The sequence below is a fragment of the Phyllostomus hastatus genome, unplaced genomic scaffold (genome assembly GCF_019186645.2).
Source record: "Phyllostomus hastatus isolate PE091 unplaced genomic scaffold, TTU_PhHast_1.1 phas_contig_1162, whole genome shotgun sequence".
Taxonomy (NCBI): domain Eukaryota; kingdom Metazoa; phylum Chordata; class Mammalia; order Chiroptera; family Phyllostomidae; genus Phyllostomus; species Phyllostomus hastatus.
In genome coordinates this window covers 2,834,818-2,860,563 of record NW_025333537.1, presented here as the reverse complement: position 1 = coordinate 2,860,563, position 25,746 = coordinate 2,834,818, and the positions used below count along the sequence as shown (strand labels likewise).

Genomic DNA, 25,746 nt, shown 5'->3' with positions numbered 1-25,746 from the left:
CATACAATTTTCATCCAGTAACTGAAAAAAAAAAAGTTCAGACATTTCGCTGTAGTGGCTGCTCTGTTTTCCTGGGGCGGCAGCTTGCGGGCCTGCTGGGTGGGAGTCTCTTTTTCGTTAATTCGGGAGAAGCAGCAGACGGGCGGGCCCAGCGAAACAGTGAGGTGGGTTGGCACCGCGGCTCTGCACACCCAGAGGAGCAGCCTCAACAGAGCCCATTTGGCGCATTTAATCCCACTGAAAACCTGGCAGTGAAAGGGATGATGTCATCAGAATCAATTATCCCCACAATTGCCAGCGCTGGGTAGAAATAACTCAAGCAATCAATGCGCAGTAACCGCACCATTCATTGAGGGCTGTCTGCCCGCCAGTGTGCCAGCGGCCTGATTTACGTGAACCCACTGAAACCTCACAGCAGCCCCGAGGGAAGTTACCATTGTAACCACCCTCTTCTTACAGGTGAGACAATGGGAGCTCCGAGAGAAGTGTGGTGGGCTGAGTAATGGCCCCTAAGTAAAAGACCCCGAGGAAGTCAGGTCCTAATCCTCGGAACCTCCCGATGTGACCTCATTTGGGAAAGGGGTCTTTGCAGCTGTGATTAAGTGAAGGCTCTGGAGATGGAGAGTTTATCCAGTATCATCCGAGGCGGCTCTAAACGCCACAGTGCCATCACAAGTGTCCATATTAGAGACATGCAGAGGGAGGCTTCACACACAGAGGGTGAGGCCGCGTGAAGACAGATGCAGAGACCGGAGGGATGCAGCCACAAGCCAAGAACACCTGCACCACCAGGAGCCAGAAGCAAGGAGAGATTTTCCTCTAGAGCACAGGTGGCGAACACATGGCCCTCCACCTGGTTTTATCTGGCCTGGCACCTTGTTTCTACCCAACAGCAGCTCCGAGCTCCTTGCCCCTAGTTAAGGAGTAGTCACACTTAATGCAGTCCTAAAGTTACATCTGGCCCTTTGAGGGAACCTCAAGGATGATGTGCCCCCCCCCCCCCCGCCCCATGAAAGTGAGTTTGACACCTCTTCGAGTCTTAGAGTCTTTCAAGGGAGTCAGCTCGGCAGATGCTTTGCTTTTGCTCCAGTGAAGTGGATTTGGACTCCTGGCTTCCAGAACGGTGGGAGAATAGGCCAGTAGTTTTAATCCATTAAGTCAGTAGTCATTGTTGCAGCAGCCACAGGAAACTCCTACAGGAAGTGACTTGCCCACAGCCTGGCAGCTAGGAAGTGGAGACATTGGGCTTTAAACAGGGGCAGTGCTCAGTAAATGTTACCTGTCATTACATTATTACTATGTTGCATGTGGGGCAGCTGAGTAACAGGATGACATGTTAAAAGGACCATGAACCTGGCCTACTTTGTTCATTCCAACAGACGCTGTTGGGGAGAGACGGGCTGAGTAACCAGCGTTTAATGATTCAGTTTGGGGAGAAGCTATTAAAAGTGGGTGGAGCTGGTTCAGGAACATGATGCAACTTTGAAGGGTAAACACCTCATCCCCACTGAGTCAGTTCCAACCGGTGGAGGTAACTCTACCGGCCAAGCTGGTTCTGCGCCTATGGGGGCGGGTTTGCAACCGATGGAGCAAGTGGGATGGCCCAACAGTCCCAACGGATGAAGTTGCTTCTCTGTGTCTGGCGGCATCTCCCCCACAACACTTTGTTTACTGTCCAGTGACTCTAATCCTCTGTCCTCCCTGCTCCAGAGTAAACACGCAACAAATATCCGTTGAATGTGAATGTCTGCCCTGCACCGTGAGCTATAAAAGTGGGGACTCGTGGCCCATTGCTAAAGCCAACTTGCCACAGGTTTGTGTTTTCCCTTCCGTTCCCTTCCCTTCCCTTCCCTTCTCCCCTCCCTTCCCTTCTTGAACAATTGAAAAATTCAATCCAGCCCTGGCTGGCGTAGCTCAGTGGATTGAGCGCGGGCTGTGAACCAAAGTGTCGCAGGTTCGATTCCCAGTCAGGGTACATGCCTGGGTTGCAGGCCATGACCCCCAGCAACCGCACATTGATGTTTCTCTCTCTCTCTTTTTCCCTCCCTTCCCTCTCTAAAAATAAATAAAATCTTAAAAAAAAGAAAAAAAAAGAAAAATTCAATCCAAAACCCGCTAGGTGGGTCCCAGTGAGGTAAGCATCAGCAATGGGGGGAGGGGTACATGCCGATCCACACAGGGGTGTGTCATGGCCTGACAGGATAAGCAGAGCATGGTGAGGGGGGCCTAGGCTGAGTGGCCAGAGCTCCTGTGAGTGAGGAGGGCATCCTCATGGAAAGGTGGTAGGTGTGTGTGTGGGGGGGGGGGGTCAGAGCCTGAGTGGGGAGAAAGCAGCACCAATAAAACATCATTACATATTGGGGATTAGTCAAATAAGGGAACAGATTAAAACCAAGGGGAATGCCCGGTCTCTCACTGTCCGCGAAGGGAGTTGTTACGGTGGAAAGGGAAAAAACTGCAATCAGCTCTGTGATGTGGATTGAAATTGGATCTGTTCGGGTGAACTGCTGGTTTTCAATATAGACGGATGACCCGAGAGACAGACACTACACAGGATATAGATGTGCACCTGTGCGTGTGCACACGTGTGTAATTCCGTCCACACTCACCCAGAGAGCATCTGGGAGCAGTGACTCCCAAGGATGATAATAAGCACAGGTGGGTCTTGGTTCTAAATCGCATTCTCCACTAAAAGGAACCTGGGCCCTTGGGAGAAATGGCTGATTTCAGGACTAGGGCAGGGAACGTGCAAGGATGTCTCCTGCCAGAGAGTAAGGAAGTGCTTGAAAAGGACACGAAGCCAGCTTGCAGGGGCTGTCCCAGGCCAGTTCTAGGATAGTTTGCCCCCCCCCCATGGTAATAATAATGGATTGTAATCCATGGAATCAAGAGTCTGTGCTGATGGAAATAAATAGATGAAAATTGTGATGAGAGGTAGGATATCACCTAGCCTCAAAGTAACTCCTAGTGAAATATTTCTTGGTTTCAAAGAGGAAAAGACAGATTGACTGTGGAGAAACCTGGAAGACAGCACCTTCCTCTAGTGGTCAAAGTTAATGTCATTAATAAAGGGACAAACTGAAGTCATGTATCATCTGTTATAATGCAATGAGGACGGAACAGTGCTTCTGAGATAGTTCATGGTGCACGGAATCCACAATCTTCATCTAATCTAAGAGGCATGACCTGAATGCATGATCGGATCCACAGGAAACAGCAAGCAAGCCTAAGCTGAGAGACAGTCTCCACAGTAACCGCCCTTTCAAAAGTGTCCAGGTCTTGAGAGTCCAAGACCAAGGAATGTTCCAGACTGAAGGGGACTCAAGGAACAGGACAACTACGTGCAACATGAGATCTCGAAGTGAACCCTTTTGCTGCAAAGGACACCATTTGGGCAGATGGTGAAACTTGATGAGGTCTGAGCACTAGAGGGTGAAAATGCATCAGTGTTCATTTCCTCCGTTGAGGGATGCACTGATTCTGCAGGACCACCCTCGTCTGGAGGAAATACGCCTAAGACTAGGAGAGCATCGTGTCAGCAACGTATGCTCAAGTGGTTCAGAAACAAAAAGTTACTTCAATGGTCCTCATCATTTCTCTGTAAATTTGGTGTGTCAAAAGAAAAGGAAATCAATGTTTTGTGTGGTTCACCTGGTGTGTGTTTTTTTAAATTTGAATTAGTGGCCAACATCTAAAAATCAGGAGATTTTTACCCTCAGATGTAGGTTTCTTACATCTCTTGAGAAACCTGAAATGCTCGCGGCTCTGGGCACTGACTGGCCTGGTGAACAGCCACAGTGCCCTGCAGATGGGCCGTGCGGTCCCCGGTCCTCCCCAGTCCCACCCCTCCTTCTGTACAACACCCCGCTCACAGCGACCATTGACACTGCCAGCCTGACCCCCAGTTCCGGATCCATCCCTGTCATACACTATGAGAAAGCAAGACCCAGAGCCATGACCTATTTCGGCCTATCAAATTATGTTCCAGGGCAAGAGAATTCTTCCAGACTTGAATTTCTGGTATCAGCCATGCAAGTTGAGAAATCAGGGTGCCTGACGCTGGAGGTCCCACTGTGGGTTGTGATCTCTGTGGAATGACAGAGGTGTCTGAGAGGCGGGTGGAGCTGGCACACTAGTGTGCCTGGCACACTAGTCAGGGTGCCGGGCAGGCCGGGGATGCTTCAAGGAGATGTTATCTCAGGGTGCCTGAGGTGCTGAGGCTGGGTGTGGTGGGAACGAGCCGAAGCTGATGACTCGGGTGCCTATCAGTGGGAGCTCTACCGGTGGCACCTGCCAGGGTCTGGGTTATGAGCAAGAAGAGATGAGAGCTTTGTCACCCCAGACCCTCTCACCCCCTGGCTGTACCTGGGCCCTGCCCTTGGTTTGGGGCACCCCCTTCTCTCACCTGCACCCTGAAAGATTACATTGGAAATATCTAATAAGGCTTAGCCATTATTTTTCTGGCACTAGTGATTTCTCATGGCCCTGCTAGGATAAAATCCAAGCTCTACACCACCCCCTGCCTAATCCAACATACTCCAGCCCCTGCTCAATTCTCCGAGTTCGGCTCCCACCACTTCAATTCCTCCCCTCGTCTCCCTGGTTGCTTGCACACGCCCAGCTCTTTTGAACTGTAGGGTTTTTGCAAAGGCTCCAGCCACTGGCTGTCTCCCGCTTCTTCAGGTCTCAGCTTAAATGTAGTCACCTCTTCAAAGGTACTTTCTGCTCTTAAGGCCCTACATCCTAGCTCAGCCATGCCTTCAGTCATCCGCCCTCACTTCCCTGTTTTATTTTCATTTATACTCATCAATATCTGAAATTGTCTTTATTTATTTGTGTATCATATTGTGTCCTCATCTAGAATGTCGGCTCCGTGAACGCAGGGATTCTGCTGTGATGTCATCACTTTATGGCCGATGCCTACCCAGCCCAGAGCATGGCCCAAAACGCTGGCGCAACGAGTATCTATTCTGGAATGGATGAGAGGCCCTCAACCACCTTGTGCTAGATTTTTGGAGAGGGTGGGTGTTGGGTTTTAGGACACAAGCATCTAGGTGGGAGGTGGCTGAGGTGAATTGTGCTCCAAGTATCCTGGGAGGTTGGGGTGAGGTCAGGTTCGGGGAAGCAGGCGCCCTGTCGCGGGTGGTGGAGTTGGACTGTAAACTGGGCTGTTGGGACCAGACTGGACCCCAGATTTCAGGAAACAGGAGTCCCAGTTAGGCATGGCTGAGTTGGCCTGTGACTTGAGCAATGGGTGATCCTTCACGCAGAAGAATCAAGGTTCCCCGCTGGTTGTAGCTAAAAAGAACTGTGACCTGATAACTGTCCTGCAGGTCACTTGGGGCTGTTGGGGTAAACAGGCGTCCAGAGGGGCGCTGGCTGGGTTGGGCTGTGCCCTGGGCTGGTGTGTGGGTTGTGAGTTAGGACCTGAGCAGCTCCCCGCCCCCCACCAGGGGAGGACCCGGCCCAGGCCTGCCCACCCCCCTACCCCCGGGCTGGGGAGACCTCGCCGGGGGCGGCAGGAAACGCACCTAGCAGAGGCTCACCTGGGCGCAGCTGGAATCAATCACCAGTTCGCGCATTCCGCGCCCAGACGAACCAGTCCCGCCCCCCGACCAATGGGGGTGCGGAGACCCACGGCGATGGGCACGGATTGGGCAGGTGGGCACGACGGCTGGCGAGGATTGGGCACGGCCGGGCGGGGCGGGCGAGGCGGCGGGCCCCTTAGACGCTCGGCCGGCGGGCGGCGCTGAGCGCTCGGCTACGCGGGCACGGCGCAAGCGGAAGTGGCGACGCTGGCGTCCCCGGAGTCTGCGGCCGGCAGCAGTGACGGCCCGGCCAGTGACGGCCCCGGCGCTGACGGCGGCGGCCGGGGGGGCGGCGTGGACGCCCGCGGCGCCGGCTGGGGCATCACCGCGGGCCTCGACCCCGAAATGGCGCTGCTGGCCGAGCACCTGCTGAAGCCGCTGCCAGCGGACAAGCAGATCGAGACCGGGCCCTTCCTCGAGGCGGTGTCCCACCTGCCGCCCTTCTTCGGTGAGCCGGGGTGAAGGGGGGAGCCGGTCGCAGCCCTGCCCCGGAGCGCTTCCAGAGGCGCCCGCACCCTCCTGCTCCCGAGCATCCCCGAATCATCCCTGCCCTGAACTTCTCAAATCCTATTTCCCTGGCACCCCAGACCCCCTTTTCTTCTCCAAGCACCCCCAAATTCTTCTTATTCTGGATTGCTCAAAAATCCTCCCTCCTCAATTGGTCACATCCTCCATCTCTTCCCAGACATCCCAACCCTCCGTCTCCTCAAACCCCTCACATTCCACCATATCCATCAGGTGACTTCCAGGGGCTGCCAGGTCTGCAGTCCTCCAGCCCCCGCATCGCCCCCCACCGCTTCTCCCCCAAGTCCCTTTATCCCTCGCCTCGTCATTTCCTTCCTTTAAGGATGGCTCTCAACTCCCTCCCTTTAAAATGAATCCTCCCCCTCCTAACGCTTTCCTTTCCTTAAATTCTCCCAGTCTCTCCCGCAGAGGACCTGTGAGCTCTTCTTTCCTCAGAATGCTCCCCATTGCACGCCAAAGACCCCCCCCCCCCCACACACACACATACACACACCCCAAGGGCAGGAAGCCTGGCAGCGTGAGAAGGGAGTTTTGGAAATGAGTCACAAAACTCTAGGGTCTCTTCCTAGAGGGAACTCCCTAAAGTCCTTCCTCCATGTAGAACAGAGGTTAGGACTGGGGGTGGGGGCTGCTTCGTGGGGTGATGTCAGACACAGGGTACTTGGCTTGGGCTGTAAAAGAAGCCCCCTCCCCCCCATATGTCATTTCCAGGAAGGCCTAAGGGCTGCGGGAAGGTGCTCCTTGAGCCACTTTCAGACCCTCCTTCCTGCGTTCCCTCAGCCCAGGCCGGGCCCTGGATGGAAAATGGGAAATAGAAGACAGTACCATCTGCCCCTGCCCTTTGCCTTTTGGATCCTGGGTACAGGATGCAACCTGAGCCTCTGCTTTCTCCTCTTCCATATGGGCTTGCCCTGTGTCCTGCCCTGTGGGTTCATTTGGTGGCCTTGCAGCATGATACCAGTCCCCAGGGCAGAGTCCAGCTGAAACACACAGATGGACAGAACCCTAGCACTGACTTGGACTGAAGGGATTTGGCCCTTAGGGCAGTCACTCACTTTATCCCTAGTGGGTGATCAGGGCTGATCACAGCTGGTTTTGGTTACCTGGAGTCCTGTCCTCCACCTCTTGGGCCTCAGCGTCCCCATCTGTGAAATGGGGATGCTGATCTCCAGGGCTAGCTGCGAGGAGTCAATGAAGTGGTGTGTCTAAAGGTGTGCGGCCTTAGTGTCGAGTAGATCTTAGCTGGGGCTGGTGGGAGGTGTTGTTATTTAAGTTCCTGGATCCAGCTCTAGTTCCTTCATACAGTAGATCAATGTTTGAATGAGTGCAGTTGCTGGTTCATACGATTCGCAGACCTGAGTAGGCAACCTGAGGACAGGATCTCGTTCATTTTTGTACATCGCAGTGTCCCCAGTGCCAGAACAGTGCCTGGCACGTAGTAGGTGCTCAGTTGGTACTTGTTAAGTGTACGAACCATTCTCACTGCTGGTATCACAGTGTTGCAATAACACTGAATCTCCAGCCAAGGGTTTGGGAGCTGACTGGCTGTAGCCTTAAGGAGTTGTTCGTTTATGTGTCGGCTTCCCCCTCTTTGGTTCCATGAACATTTGCAGCACAGCCAGCTTACCCCAGATGAGGATCCGGAATCGGTTTAAGCTAGTGGTTCTCAGCCGAGGGCTGGGGGTAACGACGCAATGGGATGATACTGGCATTTAGTGGGTACAGTCCAGAGGCGGTGCAAAGCATCCTACAATGCCCTGGGCATCCCACCACAGAGAATCGATGCAGCCCCAAATGTTAGCAGTGCCAAGGTGGGTAGGCCTTGAGTTAAGCTCTGTGGCCTTTTCTTCCCTTACCTTCTGCAGGGTCACCCATCAGTTAAGCGTGGTGGTGGGGGTGGGGAGTGCGCCTTTATTTGATAAGATTATCTGGCTGGTTTTAGAGGAAAGGGGATGGTGGCAACTGGAGCCAGCGGTGATCTTGGGCCAGGGCCGAAGAGCATCCCCTCCCCCCTTTCCCTGATCTCAAAGGACCCTTGTCTTTGCTGCGAGTCACGTGCTGTGGGCTGTCACATCTGTTGATAGAAGGCGCCTTTTACACAGAAGCCTCCGTGGGTTGGCCCACAGAGGGTAATACTTAGCACTCTAAAAAAAATGTGGCAGTCCATTTTGAACCATTATGCTCTTCTGGGGGGAGAGTTTCTCCTGAAGGTTTACGTTTTAAGAGGATGGGAGCATCTCTGGGACTTAGGGGGTCAAGTGAGATCCGCCGTCAGCTCCAACACAGGGGCTTTGTCTAGAAAGATCTTAGGAGTGTCTGGTCACCTGGGTGAGCTGGGTGGTGGGTGTGTCTTGAATGGAGGAGCTCTGGGAAACTGGGTGCAAGGCGTCTGAGAGGCAGGGAAGCGACAGTTTCCTCCCAGTCACCGTTTCCGTCCTGTGGCGCTGCTGGCGTTTGGGGCTAGATCATTCTTTGTGGTGGGACCGGCCTGTGCTTTGTAAGATGTTTAGCAGCATCTCTGGCCTCTATCTACCAGATGCCAGTAGTACCTCTTCTGCCCAGGGTGGGACAACCAAAAGTATCTGTGAGGAAACAAAATCACCCCTGGGTGAGAACCACCGCTCTCGATAGAAATAGGGAAATGGGCTGAAAGCTGTGTTTTAAGGAAGTACTTAATTTTGCATGGCATATCTGTTTCTCAAAGGAAAATTGACAAGAAGAAGTGACAGATAGGAATCTCCCTGCCATTTAGTGAGCACCTACTATGTGCTGAGTGTTCTAAGTGGGTCAGTTCACTTAATCCTCTCACAGCCTTTGGAGGTAGGGCTTTGTTTTTTTCTTTAAAGATTTTATTTTTTTATTTTTAGAGAGAGGGGAAGGGATGGAGAAAGACAGAGAAACATCGATCAGTTGCCATTCACATGCATGCAACAGGGCTCCAAACCTGCAATCCAGGGCATGTTCCCGACCGGGAATCAAACCAGCAAGGTTTTGCTTTGCAAGACGACACCCATCCAACGGAGCCACACTGGTCCGGGCGAGATGGGGCTTTTTAAAGAGAAAATCTCTGCTGGCGTTTTAGAGCATTTTCTTTCCAGATGCATTTTTCTCAGTCTCCAAGGGAGAGTGTACACACTGCTTTTTCCACCTAACAGTACAGCTCGGTCATCTTCCCGTGTCATCATCTTCTCCAGAGCGGCTTCGAATCCCACTCTTTGACGGTGGCCGTGACCCATGTGCCCAGTCCCCCGCGGTGGGACATTCACACTGCTCCTCTCCCTCTCCTTTTCCGTCTAGTAAACAACACTACAGCGAACATCCTTATGTTTATTTCTTTGCACATATCTTTTGTTATTTCTCATTTCTAGAAGTGAAATCGCTGGAGCAAGCACATTTCTTAGAGCTTCGTTGGGCTGGTTTGTGGTAGCGTTGGCTGGGCTGGATGGTTACCGATCATTTGGGCGCCCCCATCTTGGGCTCGCCCTTCCTCCACGTCTCCGGCCTGAGTTGCTGGAGTCCTGCAGGTTTTACTCAGTCCGCTTAGAGGCCAGGTCTTTGTTTATCTTCTTTCTCCACCTTGACCCCGTAACCGGATCTCATCTCGGACCGATCAGCTTGCAGCTGACTCCTGTGAGGCCTGCTCCTCATCTTTTAGGTCAGTTTTCCAGCTGTGCTGGAGCATCGACGATTGGAGGGCAGAGGGAGCGGAAAGGAGAGACTTAGATGTCATTTTGTCTCGTCGCTCCCTGCCTGGGAGCCTCTGTGGCTCTCTAGTACCCCACCTGAAAGTCTGTGCTGCTGTCTGTGTGCTGCTCCACAAAAGGTACCAGGCCGTCACCTGCGTCTGGAGCCTTGCTCGCGTCCGTCTCCCTGCCTGGCGCGCCACGTCTCTCCGGCCCGCTGCCGTCCTTTTCCCTGGCTGGGCTCCCCTCATCCTGAGGGAGTCAGCTGAGCGGTCACCTCATCTAGAAAGTCTTCCCCGACTGCCACAGAACCCACCGCATTCTGAGACTGGGGGTTGTTCCAGTGCCGGTTTGCGGAGCGAATGCTGTGCGTTCCGTTCCCATGTTTTCTGAGTTCTTTCTAAAAGTGTTTTGCTTTTTCTTTCTGAATTACAGTGCATAATTCATAGCCTGCCCCTGTGGCAGACATTATTAATCAATCATGATACTGTCTTCCCCTCTGAGTCTAGGCATGGCCTCAATGTCTCAGCACAACCACTCGGGGTCAGTTAGAGTCATATGAGATGACACCTGTTTGCTGTCACTGTTTACGGAGAGACCAAAGATGCAGGGGCTGCGGGTAACATTCTTCACCTCTTAGTTCCTGAGATTGGGATTCCAGGGGCCTCTGAACTCAAATAAATGGGTGTGCATCGAATTGGGCCTGACAGGCCTCTGACACTCAGTCCTAGAATAACCCCCACAGGAGTGGTTTTCCATCACTTTGGTTCAGTGCTTGCTCTATTTTGGGGCCACCAACAGCAGCCCAGAAGCACAGAATTGTCTTCTTGCTTTACAACCAAGAAACAGCCCAGCCCTGGCTGGTGTGGCTCAGTGGATTGAGCGCTGGCCTGCAAACCGAAAGGTTGCCGGTTCCATTCTCAGTCAGGACACATGTCTGGGTTGCAGGCCAGATCCCCAGTAGGGGGCGCGTGAGAGGCAACCACACATTGATGTTTCCCTCCCTCTCTTTCTCCCTTCCTTCACTTCTCTCTAAAAATAAATAAATATATATATTTTTAAAGAAACAGAGCCCACAGAGTTTAGGTGACTCACTCGCCCAGGGTCACACAGCCAGCACGTGACCACAGAGCCAGACGAGGACTCAGGCCTCCGGACTCCTGAGGAGTGCTTTTGCCCCCGAGCCTGCCTGCTGCCCGACTCCTGGGGAGAAGGAGACCCCCCCAGTGGAGCTGGCCTGCTGGGCCCCCCGGAGGCGTGTGCAGGCACCAGGGCGCCTGTGCACCCTGCTGGGATCCCCAGACCTGATGTGCAGGTTTCCTCTGAGGCGTGTGCTTTATAATTGGCCGGCCAGGCTGGGCCCACACCTCCTGCTTATTTGAATGCAAATGTGAACGACTGGGGAGTGGAAGTCGTCCGTGGGTGGGCCCTGAACAGACCAGGTTTTCCTCTAATTGGGACACCTGCATGAACCACCTGGGACCAGCCCCAGCCGCACCCCGTGGCCTGTGAGTGAGAAGCTCCCCTTCCTCGGGAGCAGTGGCTTCCCCACCGCAACAATCACGTTCCAGGGTGTGGGGCCGCCGGTTGCACCTGGGCAGTGTTTTGGCTTTTAGGTTTACACCAACACGTGTTTATTTTGTATTTTGTGTGGAGTATCCTAAGAAAGAGAAACAAGAGCCTGTATTACCCCTCTTTCCTTAGCAGGCCAGGCACCGTTTTGGTTGGGTGCGTGTTGAGAACTGGCGTCTGGAGGAGCAGGGTATGGACTGTGTGCCTGGGAGGGCCACCTCTAGGAGGAAGAAGTGGTGTCCTGTGGGGCCAAGAAGCCATATACACACTTTCTGCAGTGGATTCTGCGATTTGGAAACTGCCTGCAGACTCCCGTCATCAGTGGGAGGTCCGTTTGCAAGTAGTGAATGAGGATTACCCTTTAGGAGCACCTACTGTGTGCCAGACGCCACATGGGTGCGTCACGCTCACGATCTCCTCTGGCCTGGGCAAGATCTGAGGGACAGCTGATGAGAGGGCTGTCTGGCTTGTGGAACAGCCCGTGAGCCGTCTGTTTGCACGTCTCCACGGGGAGAAGTCACTTTGAACCTGGGTCCGTGGTCCACTGCAGCCCGTGCTCGGAACACCAGAGGCAAGCGGAGGAAATCATGGGCATGGGCACGAAGCTGAGCCCGGCTGAGCCGGAGTCCTGGTTCTGTGGCGCCGAAGCTGTGTGTCCCGTCTGAGTTCTGCCCTTGTCTGAGCCTTCTGTGAGCCGGGGACACTGGGCCTCCCAGGAGGGCTGGTGGGGGAGACCTCATGGTCTCAGGCTGTTAGAAACTTTCCCTCCTGCCACACAAGCCCTTGGGAAAGAAGGATCCCCCAAGAAGTTGGAGGTCTGGGTCTTAAAGGCCAGCTGCCAGCTGAGCTGCCGGGCTGCTGAAGTCTGCGGCCAGCTTAGGTGCCCTCATTTACAACGTCCGAAGGTCAGCGCCAGAGTGCAGACCAATGGCGCCTGCCCGCCCTGTCCCCAGTGACGGGCATTGGATCCTCTTGATCCTCTGTGTTGAGAAAAGCCTGGTCCTGAGGTCGGGGGCTGAGGTCTGGCCTCCACTCCTGGAGGGAACAGATGGACGTGCAGGAGGGGAAAGACCCAGGCGCCTGCTCTGTCACTTGCTAGCTCATCTGGCCACTTGCCTCCCTCCATTCCTCGACCACGTGGCGTCCACCGCACAGGGCTGCTTAGAGGCGCAGTGCCCCCCCCGCCCACCCATGTGAATCCCTTAGAGGCAGAAGTCAGGGCACAGCAGTGCCGCTGGCAGAGCAGAGCCCCTGGCAGAGCCCCAGCCAGTGCTGAACTGGAAGGGAAGGGAAAGGACACGTGACAAAGGGCTTTGCAAAATACACACGGCCCCTGTCATAGCCTGCTGATCTCCTGTTTTGAGTGGTTCCCACGTGTCGAGCATCGAGCCAGCTGATGTCACAGTTCCAATCCTTATAAAGATCTTATGAATTAGAAGGAATTGGCACCATCCTGTAGAAGAAGAAACCGAGGTTCAGCGTAGTGAAGGGATGTGACCGGGTCACGCAGCCAGAAAGTGACGCTGCAGCCAGGGAGGCCAGCACACCCCGGAGATGTTGGAAGCCTCCTTCCGAGAGAGGAAAGCGGGAGCGGAAATGGTGGGAGGGGCCATCTGGTTTGACATGCGCGTGTTTCAAGTTGCCTATTAGGATGGACAGGTTGGACTCCAGTCTGCGTTTCAGTGTTTCAGTTTAAAAAAGGGCCTGGGTGGGTGGATGTTAACTCCTTCTGTTACATTCTTCCAGTGTTACTTGTATCAGGGTTTTTTTGTTTATTTGTTGTCAGTGTTAACTGTATCCAAGCTTTTAAAAGTCATTACAGCAGATTAGTCCTCTCCAGGGTCCTATAAAAACCTGCTTTCTACCCTGTGGTTACGCAGTCAACTCATGCTTCCTCCTGTTGAGAAATAACTCATTATCTGCATTGCTGTTTCTCCAAGTTTCTCACTCCACACCCTTCTGAGATTTTTTTTTTTTTGGTAGCCTGGGATACATTTGAGGTCATTATTTTATGACAGAAGGACTGCTGCTGATTTTACTCATGTCAGTCCGTTTATACCATTTTCTCTCCCTACCTCTCTTCCTTCCCATCCTCTTCTTTCTCTTTTTTTATATTTAATTTGTTTATTTTTAGAGAGAGGGGAAAGGAAGGAGAGAGAGAGAGGCAGAGAAACATCAGTGTGTGGTTGCCTCTCACGTGCCCCCCTACTGGGGACCTGGCCCTGTGCCTGGACTGGGAATCGAACCCGCAACCCTTTGGTGCACAGGCCCACGCTCAGTCCACTGAGCCACACCAGCCAGGGCTGCCGTCCTCTCTTTTCCCTTTGATTTCTTAACCCCTGGATCATTCTTTTGTAGATTTCCTTTCTAAAGAAAAGCTTTGCTTATTGAAAAAGATGAAAATGATGATGTAATAATAGTGATAAGCATGAAGAATACCTTCTATTTTATTGAGCATTGACTAGGCACCAGACACTGCTCGCCCTTTAATTAAACAACCTCACCCCATTCTCACAGCAGCCCTATGCAGGGGGCGGGGGGGCATCTCTAGTCTCTGTTTACAGATGAAGAAGCTGGGCTGCAGAGAGATTGGTTTCTCCCAGGCCACACCAAGTAAGAGAAATCACTGCCCCGTTGCATTCCCAACCCAAGGCTGCTTTTGGGCAAAGAGTTGGTGTGTCTCGGGGGTGATTTTTAAAAGCCACACTTTGGACTGTTTTGTGAACCTTCTTTCCCCTTTAGATGGGAGACTTTGGAGGGGGGTTTAGTTGAGGAAGGCGGGCATCCTCAGGGCTCTCATCCTTCAAAGCAGGCCTTTTCGCAAACTGAGCCGCGATGCACGTGCACGCACGCGGCTCCCCCGCATGCCCGCCGATTAATAAATGATTCATCGCCATCAGCGGTAATTCGAGTGCCTCCCATTATGAACCCGTAACCCAGGACTGTAAAGGTAATCTGCCCCCATGCGTTTAATAATGAAACCTTATTACCCAGCTATTTCGGGGGGGCGGGGGGGGCGTTGAATTTGAAGTGGAGCTTCCCCCAACCAGGCTCCTGGCGTGTGATGCCGGCCGCCCGGCCTTCCTTTCTGAGGTAAGCACTTAGGGTTGGTTTAGGTGTTCCCATCCCGAATCACACAGGCTGAAAGTGAAGCTGTGCACCTTAAAAACGGAACGCTTTTTGTTCTAGAATGAAAAGTGCCCCTGAGGTGAGATGAGAGGGTGGGCGATTCGGTCACCTCGTTAGCTGCCCAGTGTCAGGAGCATCCCCTGTCGTCAGGGGTGGCCGTCTGAAGGGGCAGGTGCTGAGGGGGCGACTCACACGGAGTTTCCAGATGTGCGCTGTGGCCTGGCTCGGGGAGTAGCCGGCCGGGGCTTCCCAACTACGCCGAAGCCAGAAAAAGGGGAAGCGAGGGGTTCTGGGTGGTGTGTGGTGACTGCTGGCGTTGGGGGCGGGGTGCTGTTCTCTGGGCCATGTGAACTGTGGCAGAGATCCAGGCAGGAAGTCCTAGGTGTCCCTCCACCAGCCAGAATTGTCACAGAGGTCGTGCATGGAATGCTTGCTCCGTGCCTGCCTCCTCTTATCCTGCAGGTGACGCTGACGCAGGTGGGCCTTTGTTTTCCCACTTCCAAGTATGCAGCAGAAACCCAGCAAGGGGAAGTGACCGTCAGCTGTCAAGGGCCTTTTTTTTTTTTTTTTAATCACACAAAGCTTTCCTAAAAACCCGAAGACGTGCCATGTACAGCCACTTAGTGAAGGGTTGAGGGCGGCCTGTGACCTCGCTGGGTCACCCCTTTATCATAATTCCTATTTCTGATGACGGCCCTGTTTAGAAAACCGCAAATGGCTTGCTGTACTCTGCTGTGATGAGTTCTCTCCAGAATGGTTCTACTAGAGAAGGCTGGTGCATTCATAAAATTTGGTAGATGGAAAATATGTGTCTTAATTTTATTTTCTTTCCAGTATTGAGGTTAAGTGTCTCCATTTCTTCTGTGGATTGTCCGTTTTTCTAGAGGGTTGTTTTTTTTTTCTTACTGATTTTCGAGCTCTTTACAACCTCTCACCCTATCAGTTTGTTGTTTGGCTTTGATTGGTGACGGGACTTCTCCAGATAGAAGGTTTCTCAGGTTTGTAATCAGGTTTATTGATCTTTTTCTTATGCCTCCTGGGCTGAGGAGCGGGCTTGGAAAAACCTTCTGTATTAAACAGAAGGGGCCGTTTGCCACCCATTCCAGACGACCAAGGCTTAGCCGTATTTACAATCCCTGCCTATTAGAGCTCATAGATGGTAGAATCGTATCTGATTTTTCTTTTGTTTTCTGTGTTCACTTTGTCTGTGTTTGCGAGACCGTGAGACCGTCCCGGGGGCGAGATGAGGAGCTAGAAAACTGCCCAAGCCCAAGTCCCCTCCCTTCCTCCCGGCATGTTCTGGGTGGCGTTTTAAAGAGCCTGTTTTGCTGGCAATAAAAGAGACAGGTTTGGGGAAACTGTAAAACTGGTCAAACAGGAAAAGCAATATCGGGCGGGCCGGGCCGTGCTCTACGGGGAAAGGGGCGCTGGGTACTCGGCTAGAGATGCCTCACACTCTGTCCGGAGCAGGGCCCAGCTTGAGTTTAAGTGATCAGAAAGGCCACCGTGGGTTCAGGGATTAAAATTGTCTTCTGCTTTTCCCTGTTTTTATGGAATTTGCCCAAACAGGTGGCAACATTCTTGAAAGGAAGGCGAGGGAGCAGCGGGACCAGCCGTGGCGCGGTCTGTGTGCCTGGCTCTCGCTCTGTGGCCCTGGGCAAGTCACTTGACTTTTCTGGGCTTGGTGGCCTTGGGCTGCACCAAAGACATACAGGAGTCCAGAACCTTCCGTGGGCCAGGCTGTAATGGGTGTCGGCCCAACTGTACCCGGAACCCCTCCCGTTTGCACGGCCCCACCCTGGGCCGGGGGGAGCAGGGGACCTGAGCCCAGCGTCGCTAAGTCCCTTGTCCAGAGTCACGTCGGAGCTGAGATTCGAACCCAGGCCCAGCCGACTCGGGAGCAGCCTGTGGCTTCTCCCCTAATCGAGTGGCCTGTTTGCAGCTGCTCCCACTCTGACTTGTGAGTGCAGAGGGGTTTGTGCTTGTGAGTGCAGAGGGTTGCCTTTCCTGCCGGCGACCTCCTCTGGACTCAGCAGAGAGGTGGATTCTGGGGTCCTCCCACCCCCCTTACCCCTCTCTGCTTCTGCTCCACTCTCAGCCCCAGAAGTACGCGTTAGTCCCCACACCCCCGCCCCACAGTTGAGCAGAAGCTCTGTCCTTGCATGGTGGCCACAACACATACTACAGCTGCCATCCGGCCAGCTCCTGCTGACCACGGTGGCCTCGTGACCCGTGTAGTGCACTGTCAGGAAAACAAAAAACAAAAAGCCTTTCTCCCCGCCACCGGGGCACGGCCGCTCAGAACTGCGGAGGAGCTGTTTTCAGAGCCGGGAAAGCCAGACAGCATTTTTCTGCGTCTCAGACTGACTGCTGAGACGCAGACGGGCCTGCGCTGACTGACCCCGTCACTGGGAAGAGCTAAGAAACTGCGCGCACGGTAGATGGCGGGCTGCTCCCCAGCGCTGGCTCCGCACCTTCTCCGCTGCGGGGCTGCGCTGGAAACTCAGCCGGGAGGGGAGCATCACGGCCAGAGCTCTGAGCGCCTGCACTGCGCATAAGACACCCCCACCATGGCAGCCCCCAGAGCCCCACGGGTGGGTGGTCTCCCTCACACAGGGGCACCGAGGCCCAAGCCCCTTCCCGTAGCCTCTGCCGTCCTGATTAGCGGGTGGTCAGAAGCAGCACCTCGGGCCAGTCTGGACCGTGCGGAAGTGGACCGAGTGACTGCCTGGCAGGAAGTGCGCCTCCAGAGCCATGTTCCGCACAATCCATTCACTCACTCGTGCCACAGGTGTCCTGCTGGGTGAGCCCTGTACAGTAAGCAGCCCCTGGGGACACAGCCCACTGTGGCCAGGGCACCCGGGGTCCAATGGCCCAGCACCTCGGGGCAGCTCCTCGTGGCCACCCCAGGGGGAGGCTCCAGCGTGGCCTCATGGAGATTTGCTCCCAGTCTCGGAGAGGAGAGAGCCCACCGCAGAGGATTCTGTGCTGGGAGCTGTGGTCCCTACGGGGGGCTTCAGGAAGGAGAGCAGAGGTGTGTCGGGGGCTGCAGGCCGAGTGTGTTCCCACCCGGTGGAAACTGGGGGACCTGGGAGCTCCCATGCACAGCCTGCTGACACCTGGGTGACATTTGCTGGACCACGGAGCCTGAGCCTAGTCATAATACGAAGTCACCAAAGTGACCAAAGTCCATTTGTTGAGTGTACACAGCTGGGCGCTCTGCTAAATGAATCTAGTGCACAATTTTTAATTTGTCCAAGCCTGTGAAATAAGTACTGTTACCGCCCCTTTGCCACATGGGGAAGCTGAGGCACACAGGCAAGGAGACTTGCTCCGCTGGGGAGTGGTCAGGCCGGGAGGCCAACCCAGGCTGTCCCTAACCCGCCTTCTTTGCATTCAGTTATGGGGTATTTCATTTCTAATGTCTGATGCTGTTTCTCCAATATACTTTTCATAGCAGTGATTAGAATGTTCCAGATGGCTGGCCAGGTGTGCTGGGTCACCTTGGATGGAATTCAGCCTGTAGATGTCCTTCCACCCTCCATTCCCGTACACTGGGGCCCCTGGCTGGCCTGTGGGCAAGGGAAAGTGGGCACCGGTGTTTCCTCCTGTGGGTTTGGGACCCGTGCTGGCATCTGTGTCCCCTGGGCTCTGGGTGCAGTGGGGAGGACGACGGAGAGCAGGGGTTGCCTGTGGTTGGGCTCTGAGGGCGGAGCCCACGCCCAGCAGCCCAGGAGAGGGCTGGCCGTTCCCTGTTCGGCGCCTCCGTGCTGGGCCCTGAGCATAGAGCCCTGAGCCGGAGCCCTGACCCATGGGACGTCTCTGGCCCGGTGAGCCTGGTGGGTCGCAAAGGAACAAAGGCAGGTGACAAGCCGTCCACATTTCACGTGGAGCCAAGAGTTCCGGGCACGGCCAGGTCCTAGGCCCACATTCCATTCACTCAAACCCTCCCCCATTTCAGGATGCCCTGGTGTTCTGTGAGCTGCTGAAGAATAAAGACCGGGCGCTGGCGGGGTGGCTCGGTGGGTCAGAGTGCAGTCTGGTAACCAAGGTTGCGGGTTGGTCCCCCGGTCAGGACACGTGCCAGAACCGACCAGTGATGGAGTGGCGTTCTGTGATCGGAGGGTTGCGGGTTCAGTCCCCAGTCTGGGCACCTACAGGAGGCAACCAGTCGATGTTTCTCTCTCTCCCTTCCTCTCTCTCTAAAAGCAATGGAAAAATGTCCTTGGACTAGGATTAAAAAAAGAGAAGAATCAACCAATGAATGCATAAATAAGTGGAACAATAAATTCTCTCTTTTCTTTCTTCCCCTGTCTCCCCCCCACCCTCCTCTCTCTCTCTCTAAAAATCACAAAATTAAAAAAAGAAATGAAAAATACCTTCAACTAAGAACATTCCTATTGCAGAGAGGCACAAAATATGGTCCCAGGAGCAGATTGTTTTAAACCGTCCTCGTAGCACCTCTGTGATTGGTTCTGTTGTCCCGTTTGCCAGATGGGACAGCTGATGCTCAGAGAGGGAAGGGATTCCCCCCCAAGCCCACGTGACCAGAGCGTGCAGAATGGGGTGGGTGTCTAGGCCAAGTTCACACTCTGCTAAGTGATGGACACTGTTGCTGGTGTGTTCTCTCAGGCTTTTATGCAGAGTCTCAGGACCGCGGAGCCTTGGGGCCATCAGCCCATTTCTTCCTTGTAAGCTGGTGATTGCCAAGGTCCTCCTTAATAAATCTGGCTCCTCTTCTTGCACCTCATAAGATTCCTCAGTCCGCCTCCGGGCCAGCCGGCTAATTCGCAGTGATCCGCCCTGTTGGCCAAGATGGGTTTTTTGGACCATTAGTTCCGCGAGACACGACACAGCTGTGCGGTCCAATGCGGTAGCCACTGGCCACCTGTGGCTCTTCAAGTTCAAATGAATGAGAGTTCAGTAAAATTACAGATTCAGTTCCTCCGTCTCGCTCCCCACGCTCCAAGTGCTCCGCGGCCCCTGCAGCCCGCGGGGCAGATACAGAGTGTCTCCGCCGTTGCCGTGAGTTCCGTGGGGCAGCTCTGTGCTCGTGCGGAGGGTGTTGCGGACAGAGGCGTTTGCCGCTCCCCGGGGAATCCCAGTCGCACTGCAAAGGCTCTGACAAGTCCTGCAGTAGGAATCCGGGAGCCGAGCACACCAAGCGTACTTGCCCGGGGACATTTTTACGCCTATACACAGCTCTGCCTTTCCCTAAACACGTCGAGTGACCCCCCCCCCCCAACTCCTGACCACAGGCCTCCATGACGCTTTTTGGGAATCTAATCCTTTGTCTCGTTTTCTCCCCAGACTGCCTGGGGTCCCCGGTGTTCACGCCCATCAAGTCGGACATAAGTGGCAACATCACGGTACGTACTTGTCCCGGCAGCTGTGACCCTGGCACCCCATCAGGAATCTAAACCTGCCCTGAGTCACCGAGACCCTGCCCCCTGCCGTAAGCCCCCTGGGCTGAGGGACGGGAAGGGGACATGGGAGACGGCCTTGGCCCCTAGGTCCCCTGAATCGGGCACCCAGTCACAGCCCGACTGGGACTGAGTCTGAGGGTTGGCCTGGAAGGAACCCACTGGTTCTCGTATTCACCCCCCACACGCCCAAATAACTAAACTCTCAGTCCACGGTGCATCGGCCCAGCCCTTCCCTTCCTGGGTCCTGGGAGTGCCTGGCGCTGCCCCCCGGCATCTGAGCCTCTCTCCCCGTGACGGCCCCCTTAGGGCCCAGCCTACAACTTGACCGCACTGCAGCCTTTGAGCCTGGCTCTGTTGTCATCCCATTTTACAGCTGAGGAAGCTCAGAGAGGCTGAAGGACTCAGCTGAGGTCGCACAGCAAGGAAGCAGCACAGGTGGGGTTTAGACCCAAAGTGCCCGGCTCCGCTCAGGCGCCTTCTTTCTGGACGTCTCTGAGCCCTAAGAGCGCCTTTGCACTGGTCCGCACAAGCGGAACTTCGGGTGCTTGCTGTCGGAGGTGCTGCCACCTCGGGGGCTCTGGCTCCAGCCCGGGCGGGAACCACTCCCGTACTGGTGGCAGGCTGGTGCCAGCTGTGTCACCTTGGGCACCGCACTGCCCCGCTGAGTCTCAGTTCCCTCAGCTGCAGATGGGGACGGTGACAGAGCAGCGTCAGGGCCGCCGTGAGCATCGGGGACAGCAGCGCCCGTGAAGCACTCTGCACGCCCTGCGCGTGGCAGGTGCTGGTGCGTGTGCGAGGTCCCGGCAGTTACCGTTACGACGAGCCCGGCGGCCGTTCTCGGCCCTGGCGGAGTGCCCCTGCACCCAGCGTGCCGGCTGCTCGCCTGCGAGCACCGCCCGTCCAACCAGAAACCCCGTGTGCTCTTTTTCAGAAAATCAAAGCTGTGTACGACACCGACCCGACCAAGTTCCGGACGCTGCAGAACATCCTGGAGGTGGAGAAGGAGATGTACGGGGCGGAGTGGCCCAAAGTGGGGGCCACGCTGGCGCTGATGTGGCTGAAAAGGTGACGGGCCTGGGTGGTGGGGCGTGTGTGGCTGTCAGTCCCTGGGGCCCGCCCCCCCAGCTGCCGAGGAGGCCCCGCCCCTGCCCCCGCCCCACGGGGGTCTGCTCCGGTGGGGAGGACGGTTGCCTCATTCCTTCCACGCGGTGGTCTTCTTGCCCGATGCTAGTTGGTGGCTGGGAACAAGCACCCCAGGGGCCGAGGCCCACGTGCTGGCGACATCCCCCTGTCCCAGCCTGGTCAGAGGCAGAGCAGGCTAGCACGCCCTCTGGGCTGTGCTTGGCACTTTTTGTTTGTTTAATTGATGTTTCACAGAGAGAGAGCGGTCAGTTTGTTCTTCCACATATTTTTATTTATTTTTAAAATGTTACATCTTTCTGTTTAATTTTCCCTTGCTTTTTTTTTTAAAAAAAGACTTTATTTATTTATTCTAAGACAGAGGGGAAGGAAGGGAGAAAGACAGGGAGAGAAACTTCAGTTGGTTGCCTCTCACATGCCCCTAACTGGGGGCCTGGCCTGCAACCCAGGCATGTGCCGTGACCGGGAATCAAACTGATGACCTTTCGGTTCGCAGGCTGGCACTCTGTGCACTGAGCCACCCCAGCCAGGGCTGCTGTCCCACCTATTTACGCATTTATTGTTTGCTTCTTGTATGTGCCCTGACTGGGGGGGAGGTTGACCCTGCATCCTTGGTGTATCAGATTGGTGTTCTGACCCACTGAGCTACCTGGCCAGGGTTGTGCTGAGCTCCTCGTAAGCCTGATCGCATTTCACGTTCTGTGACTTAGGCGTGGTGTGGCCCCCATCTCTTAGAGGAGGCCCAATCACGTGCCCAGGTCACAGGGTAGCCCCGGGAGCACGTGACCGAGTGCAGTCGTGCAGGTTGTGCACTTGGTTGCGCAGGAGACACCCCGTCTGGGCTGGTCACTTCATGCCCCGGTACATTTGTATGTTTTGACAACTTGTTGACAGAAATACAGCATCTCGAGGAGAGGGAACTCTGTGTAGCTTGTGCACGGGTTCATCCTGTGGGCTGGAGGCAGGGTCCCCAGTGAGGGATTTGCACCCAGATGACCTCACCCCGGAGCTGACAGTGCTCGTAGCCACTACACGTACTGTCCTGACAGCAAACTCTTGCATCCCCGTGTGGTTGTCCCCACCTCGCAGATGAGGCCACTGAGGCTCCGAGAGGCCGGGCAGCTTTCTCGCTCAGCTCACACCGCTCTCCACCGGCCACAGAGTTCTCCTTTAGCTGTGCAAACACTGCAGCCAGGGACCCGTTCCCTGCCCCCCAGGTGTCCCAGTGTTGCCTCTCTCCAGAGCCTGGAGCCGGGAGGGGTGCCACTCCCTGTCTGCGCCCCCACCACAGACTAGCCCCCCAACATACACTTCTTAGGTAGAATGTGGGCGTGGCCGTGTGGGCATCGGGGAGGGTAGCCTGTCACCCACACCCGTACGGCATGTTTTAGGATTGCCCCGCCAAGCTGCCCCCTTCGTCAGGCAGGGAGAGCCACAGACCCGGAAGGAGGAACGCCCCGGGCCGCCCGTTGCAGGCGTGTGGGTCTCTGGGAGGAGCGGAGCAGAGCAGAGGGCGACATTCCGATCAGTTAGATTGTTCGAGTCCACCTGGTGGGGGCGGGGGGGGGGGCGTGGGCGGAGCCAGGCTGCGGGGAGGGCAGCTGCAGGCGGACGCCAGCTAGTGGAGTGCGTAGTGAGCACCTTCTGTGTGCTGCTCGGGGTGCGGGCCGAGCGGGGCGCCACGTCAGAGGAGGTGCAGACCCCCCTAGGGTGTCGCCGTCTGGGCAGGGTGTCAGGCTGGCGGGTGGATCTCGACAGCAGGATATCAGAGCCTGGAGCAGAGAGGGCAGGAGGGCTTCCTGGAGGAGGGTGGCCGAGCAGAGTCTCTAGGACGTAGCAGGAGGGTCCCAGGCAGACTAGGCCTGGCAGAGGCAGGAGGGCAGAAGAGGCTTGGCGTGTCTGAGGACATGAGCCGGCAGGCTGGACCCTACACCCCAGGAGGGGCTGTGTTCAGTGGCCGCCACCAGGCTTCGTGTAGACAAGGAGCTTGGACGGTGCTCTGCTGAGCCCGCGGTCACATTGCATGGAAGCCAGGGGTGAAGGTGGAAACTGGGAATTCCACCCCCTTCCGTGTGTACGCATTCCTGGCGCCCAGTAGGCACCCCGTTTCAGAGGAGTCAGGGCCTGCCGTGCGCAGGGCTGCTGGCCGGCCCACAGGCAGCACTGGGCGGTGTCCTAAAGAGCCTTCTGTCTTCTCTCGGGCCGGGCCGCAGGGGCCTCCGATTCATCCAGGTCTTCCTCCAGAGCATCTGTGACGGCGAGCGGGACGAGAACCACCCCAATCTCATCCGCGTCAACGCCACCAAGGCCTACGAGATGGCGCTCAAGAAGTACCACGGCTGGATCGTGCAGAAGATCTTCCAGGTGAGCCGGGGGGGCCCACTCTGTCCCCAGGCCAGAGGGTCGCCAGCTGGTGGGGTCCGCTCCCCGCTCTGCCGCTCCTTAGCTGTGGCCCCTTGGAGCCTGCGTTTGTCCCCCAGGCTCAGGAAGGGCTCCCCTGTCCCCGTGGGGGGGCTGGTGCACCGAGGGGCCCTGCCACAAGCACGTGCCCAGCCCCTTCGGCAGCCATGGGGGGGGGCCATGCTAGGTTCTCCGGGGTGTTCTGTTGAGTCACCTCGTCCTAGGGGGCCTGATCGGGGGGGCCTGGCAGAAACCCTGGCTGGACTCTGAGGACCTCAGGGGGATGGTGGGCCGGCGCTGTCCTGAGCACCTGCTGTGTGCTGGGCTTTGTGCTGAGCACTTTGCACAGCCTTCTTAATCCTCACAAGAGCCACCCAGTTAGAAGGGTGCCATGATCACCCCCATTTTACAGATGAGGAAACTGAGGCTCAGGGAGGCTAAGTAACTCGCTCAAGGCTCACAGCTGGTGAGTGCTTCCTGCTGTCCCTCACGGGGGTATAGACAGGAACACACATCGCCCTTTGCCTTTTCCTGCCCCCCCCCCCCCCAATGCCACGGATAGCGCAGCCCCGTGTCCGGCAGGGCCCTCCCTGGTGGGCCAGGCCCCCTAACACCGCTCTCTCTCCTCTCACCCGTCTCAAGGCGGCGCTGTATGCGGCGCCCTACAAGTCCGACTTCCTGAAGGCGCTCTCCAAGGGCCAGAACGTGACGGAGGAGGAGTGCCTGGAGAAGGTCCGCCTCTTCCTGGTCAACTACACGGCCACCATCGACGTCATCTACGAGATGTACACCAAGATGAATGCCGAGCTCAACTACAAGGTGTAGGCGTGCCCAGCGGCGGGCACGCCCGGGCCACCCGCCGCCCCGCACACCGCCGCTCGCAGAAACAGGCAAACCCGAATCACTGTGAATCCAGCCGTTGGGCCGCCCCCGGCCTGCGCCCCCCAGAGCGGCCGGGAGCCTGGCTGGGGTCTGCAGGGGAGGGCCTCGGTTCGGTACACGTCATTTTTGGGGTGTCTACCCTGAGGGAGCAATAAGTAACTACCCTACTTCCGAATCACCTTTGAATTCCACGGCAGCACGGACTGCTGCGCCTTCATTTCAGTGTGGTAAAAATCAATTAATGTTGCTAATGAGTCAAGTCCTAGGGTTTTTGGTCCCCCCCCTCCCACCATGGGGTGCCTGTCTGGGGGAGTCCTGTCAGACCATACACCTCACTTTAAACATGAGGATCTGGCGCGATGATGCTTGGGTATTTTAAGGACCACGAGGAGTTTGATTTGAAATTATACAAGACCCCTGTTGTGGATTTTATTATTATTTTTTTTTTTTTTTTGAGCAAACTGGTGAGTGTTCTTGCACGGCTGCGCGGCCCGGCCTCACAGCCATGTCATCCTAGACCCTGCTCTTCCTGTCTTTTTCCAGACAGGTTTTTATAGCTGAAAACAACCAGCAAGCCTCTGATAGCTATGGCCAAGGGGACTTTATGTCAGAGCTATCGGGCACAAACAACTGACCAGAGATGACGGAATTGGCATTCTTCTGCATAATTGTTTTCTTCAGGGACAGCTCTTCCAACCTGAGAAACTGCCCGCCCTGTGTATTTTCTCACGGGGGAGACCACGAGCCCCCCGGATGCTGAGACCCCAGGAAACACCTCGCTGCCTTAACTCTCCTTGCCGGCGCTAAAAAGAGCTGTATTTTTGAGAGTGTTGGGGGTAGATAGAAGAACCCCCAAAGAACTGATGTGTGTTAAAAACCCAATGAGGAACAATTGGTGATTTTTATGCAGAAACTAAATAATTCTTAATAAACAAATCTCTATTTTGGAATCACATCTGTGTGCCATTTTGGTTCTTGAGTATTTTTCTTCCTGGATGAGAGGTTGTCGCCGGGGACCAGCCAAGGACCTGCTTTCTGGCTTTTGTGGCTGACAAACAGGTAGAACTGGTTGCCACACGGAGGAACTGGGGAAATTTCGTTTCCAAGTCTTGACTTCTGGCTTCCTTTGAAAACTCAGACTCCCTGGCAGGACCTGAGAGATGGCTGCCACCTCAGCGGGGCAGGATAAGTGGGCGGACGTGTTCTCCACTTTGCCGCAGTCCCCACCAGTCCCTGATGCATCCCCGACCCAGTGATCTGTCGCTACTTGCACATTGTTTGTTGTGGGCGGATGCTTTTTCTGATACTAGGGTTAAGTGTAGGTGCCATATTCATTTTACCTCATCCCTGCTCCCACGGAACTAATAGTCTAGTGGGCAAGATGAAGCAGTAAATCCACAG

The 25,746-nt window shown here is 55.4% G+C and overlaps 1 protein-coding gene across 1 annotated transcript; it reads left to right on the top strand.

The window, feature by feature from the left end:
* Positions 1 to 5,749: 5,749 nt before the first annotated feature.
* Positions 5,750 to 25,298, top strand: LOC123823444 (glycolipid transfer protein). Its single transcript, XM_045846198.1, has 5 exons — positions 5,750 to 6,036; positions 19,808 to 19,866; positions 20,855 to 20,988; positions 23,277 to 23,427; positions 24,106 to 25,298. Exons 1-5 carry the CDS (start codon positions 5,934 to 5,936, stop codon positions 24,286 to 24,288), a joined length of 630 nt encoding a protein of 209 aa, XP_045702154.1. The 5' UTR covers positions 5,750 to 5,933; the 3' UTR covers positions 24,289 to 25,298.
* The last annotated feature ends 448 nt before the right edge of the window (positions 25,299 to 25,746 follow it).

What these genes read in the sequence shown, in the direction of transcription:
- LOC123823444 (XM_045846198.1), top strand. Translation starts at nt 5,934, where the DNA reads ATGGCGCTGCTGGCCGAGCACCTGCTGAAGCCGCTGCCAGCGGACAAG. An exon ending in ACATAAGTGGCAACATCACG is followed by an intron (nt 19,867 to 20,854) that starts GTACGTACTTGT and finishes GCTCTTTTTCAG; the next exon opens with AAAATCAAAGCTGTGTACGA. An exon ending in TCGTGCAGAAGATCTTCCAG is followed by an intron (nt 23,428 to 24,105) that starts GTGAGCCGGGGG and finishes ACCCGTCTCAAG; the next exon opens with GCGGCGCTGTATGCGGCGCC.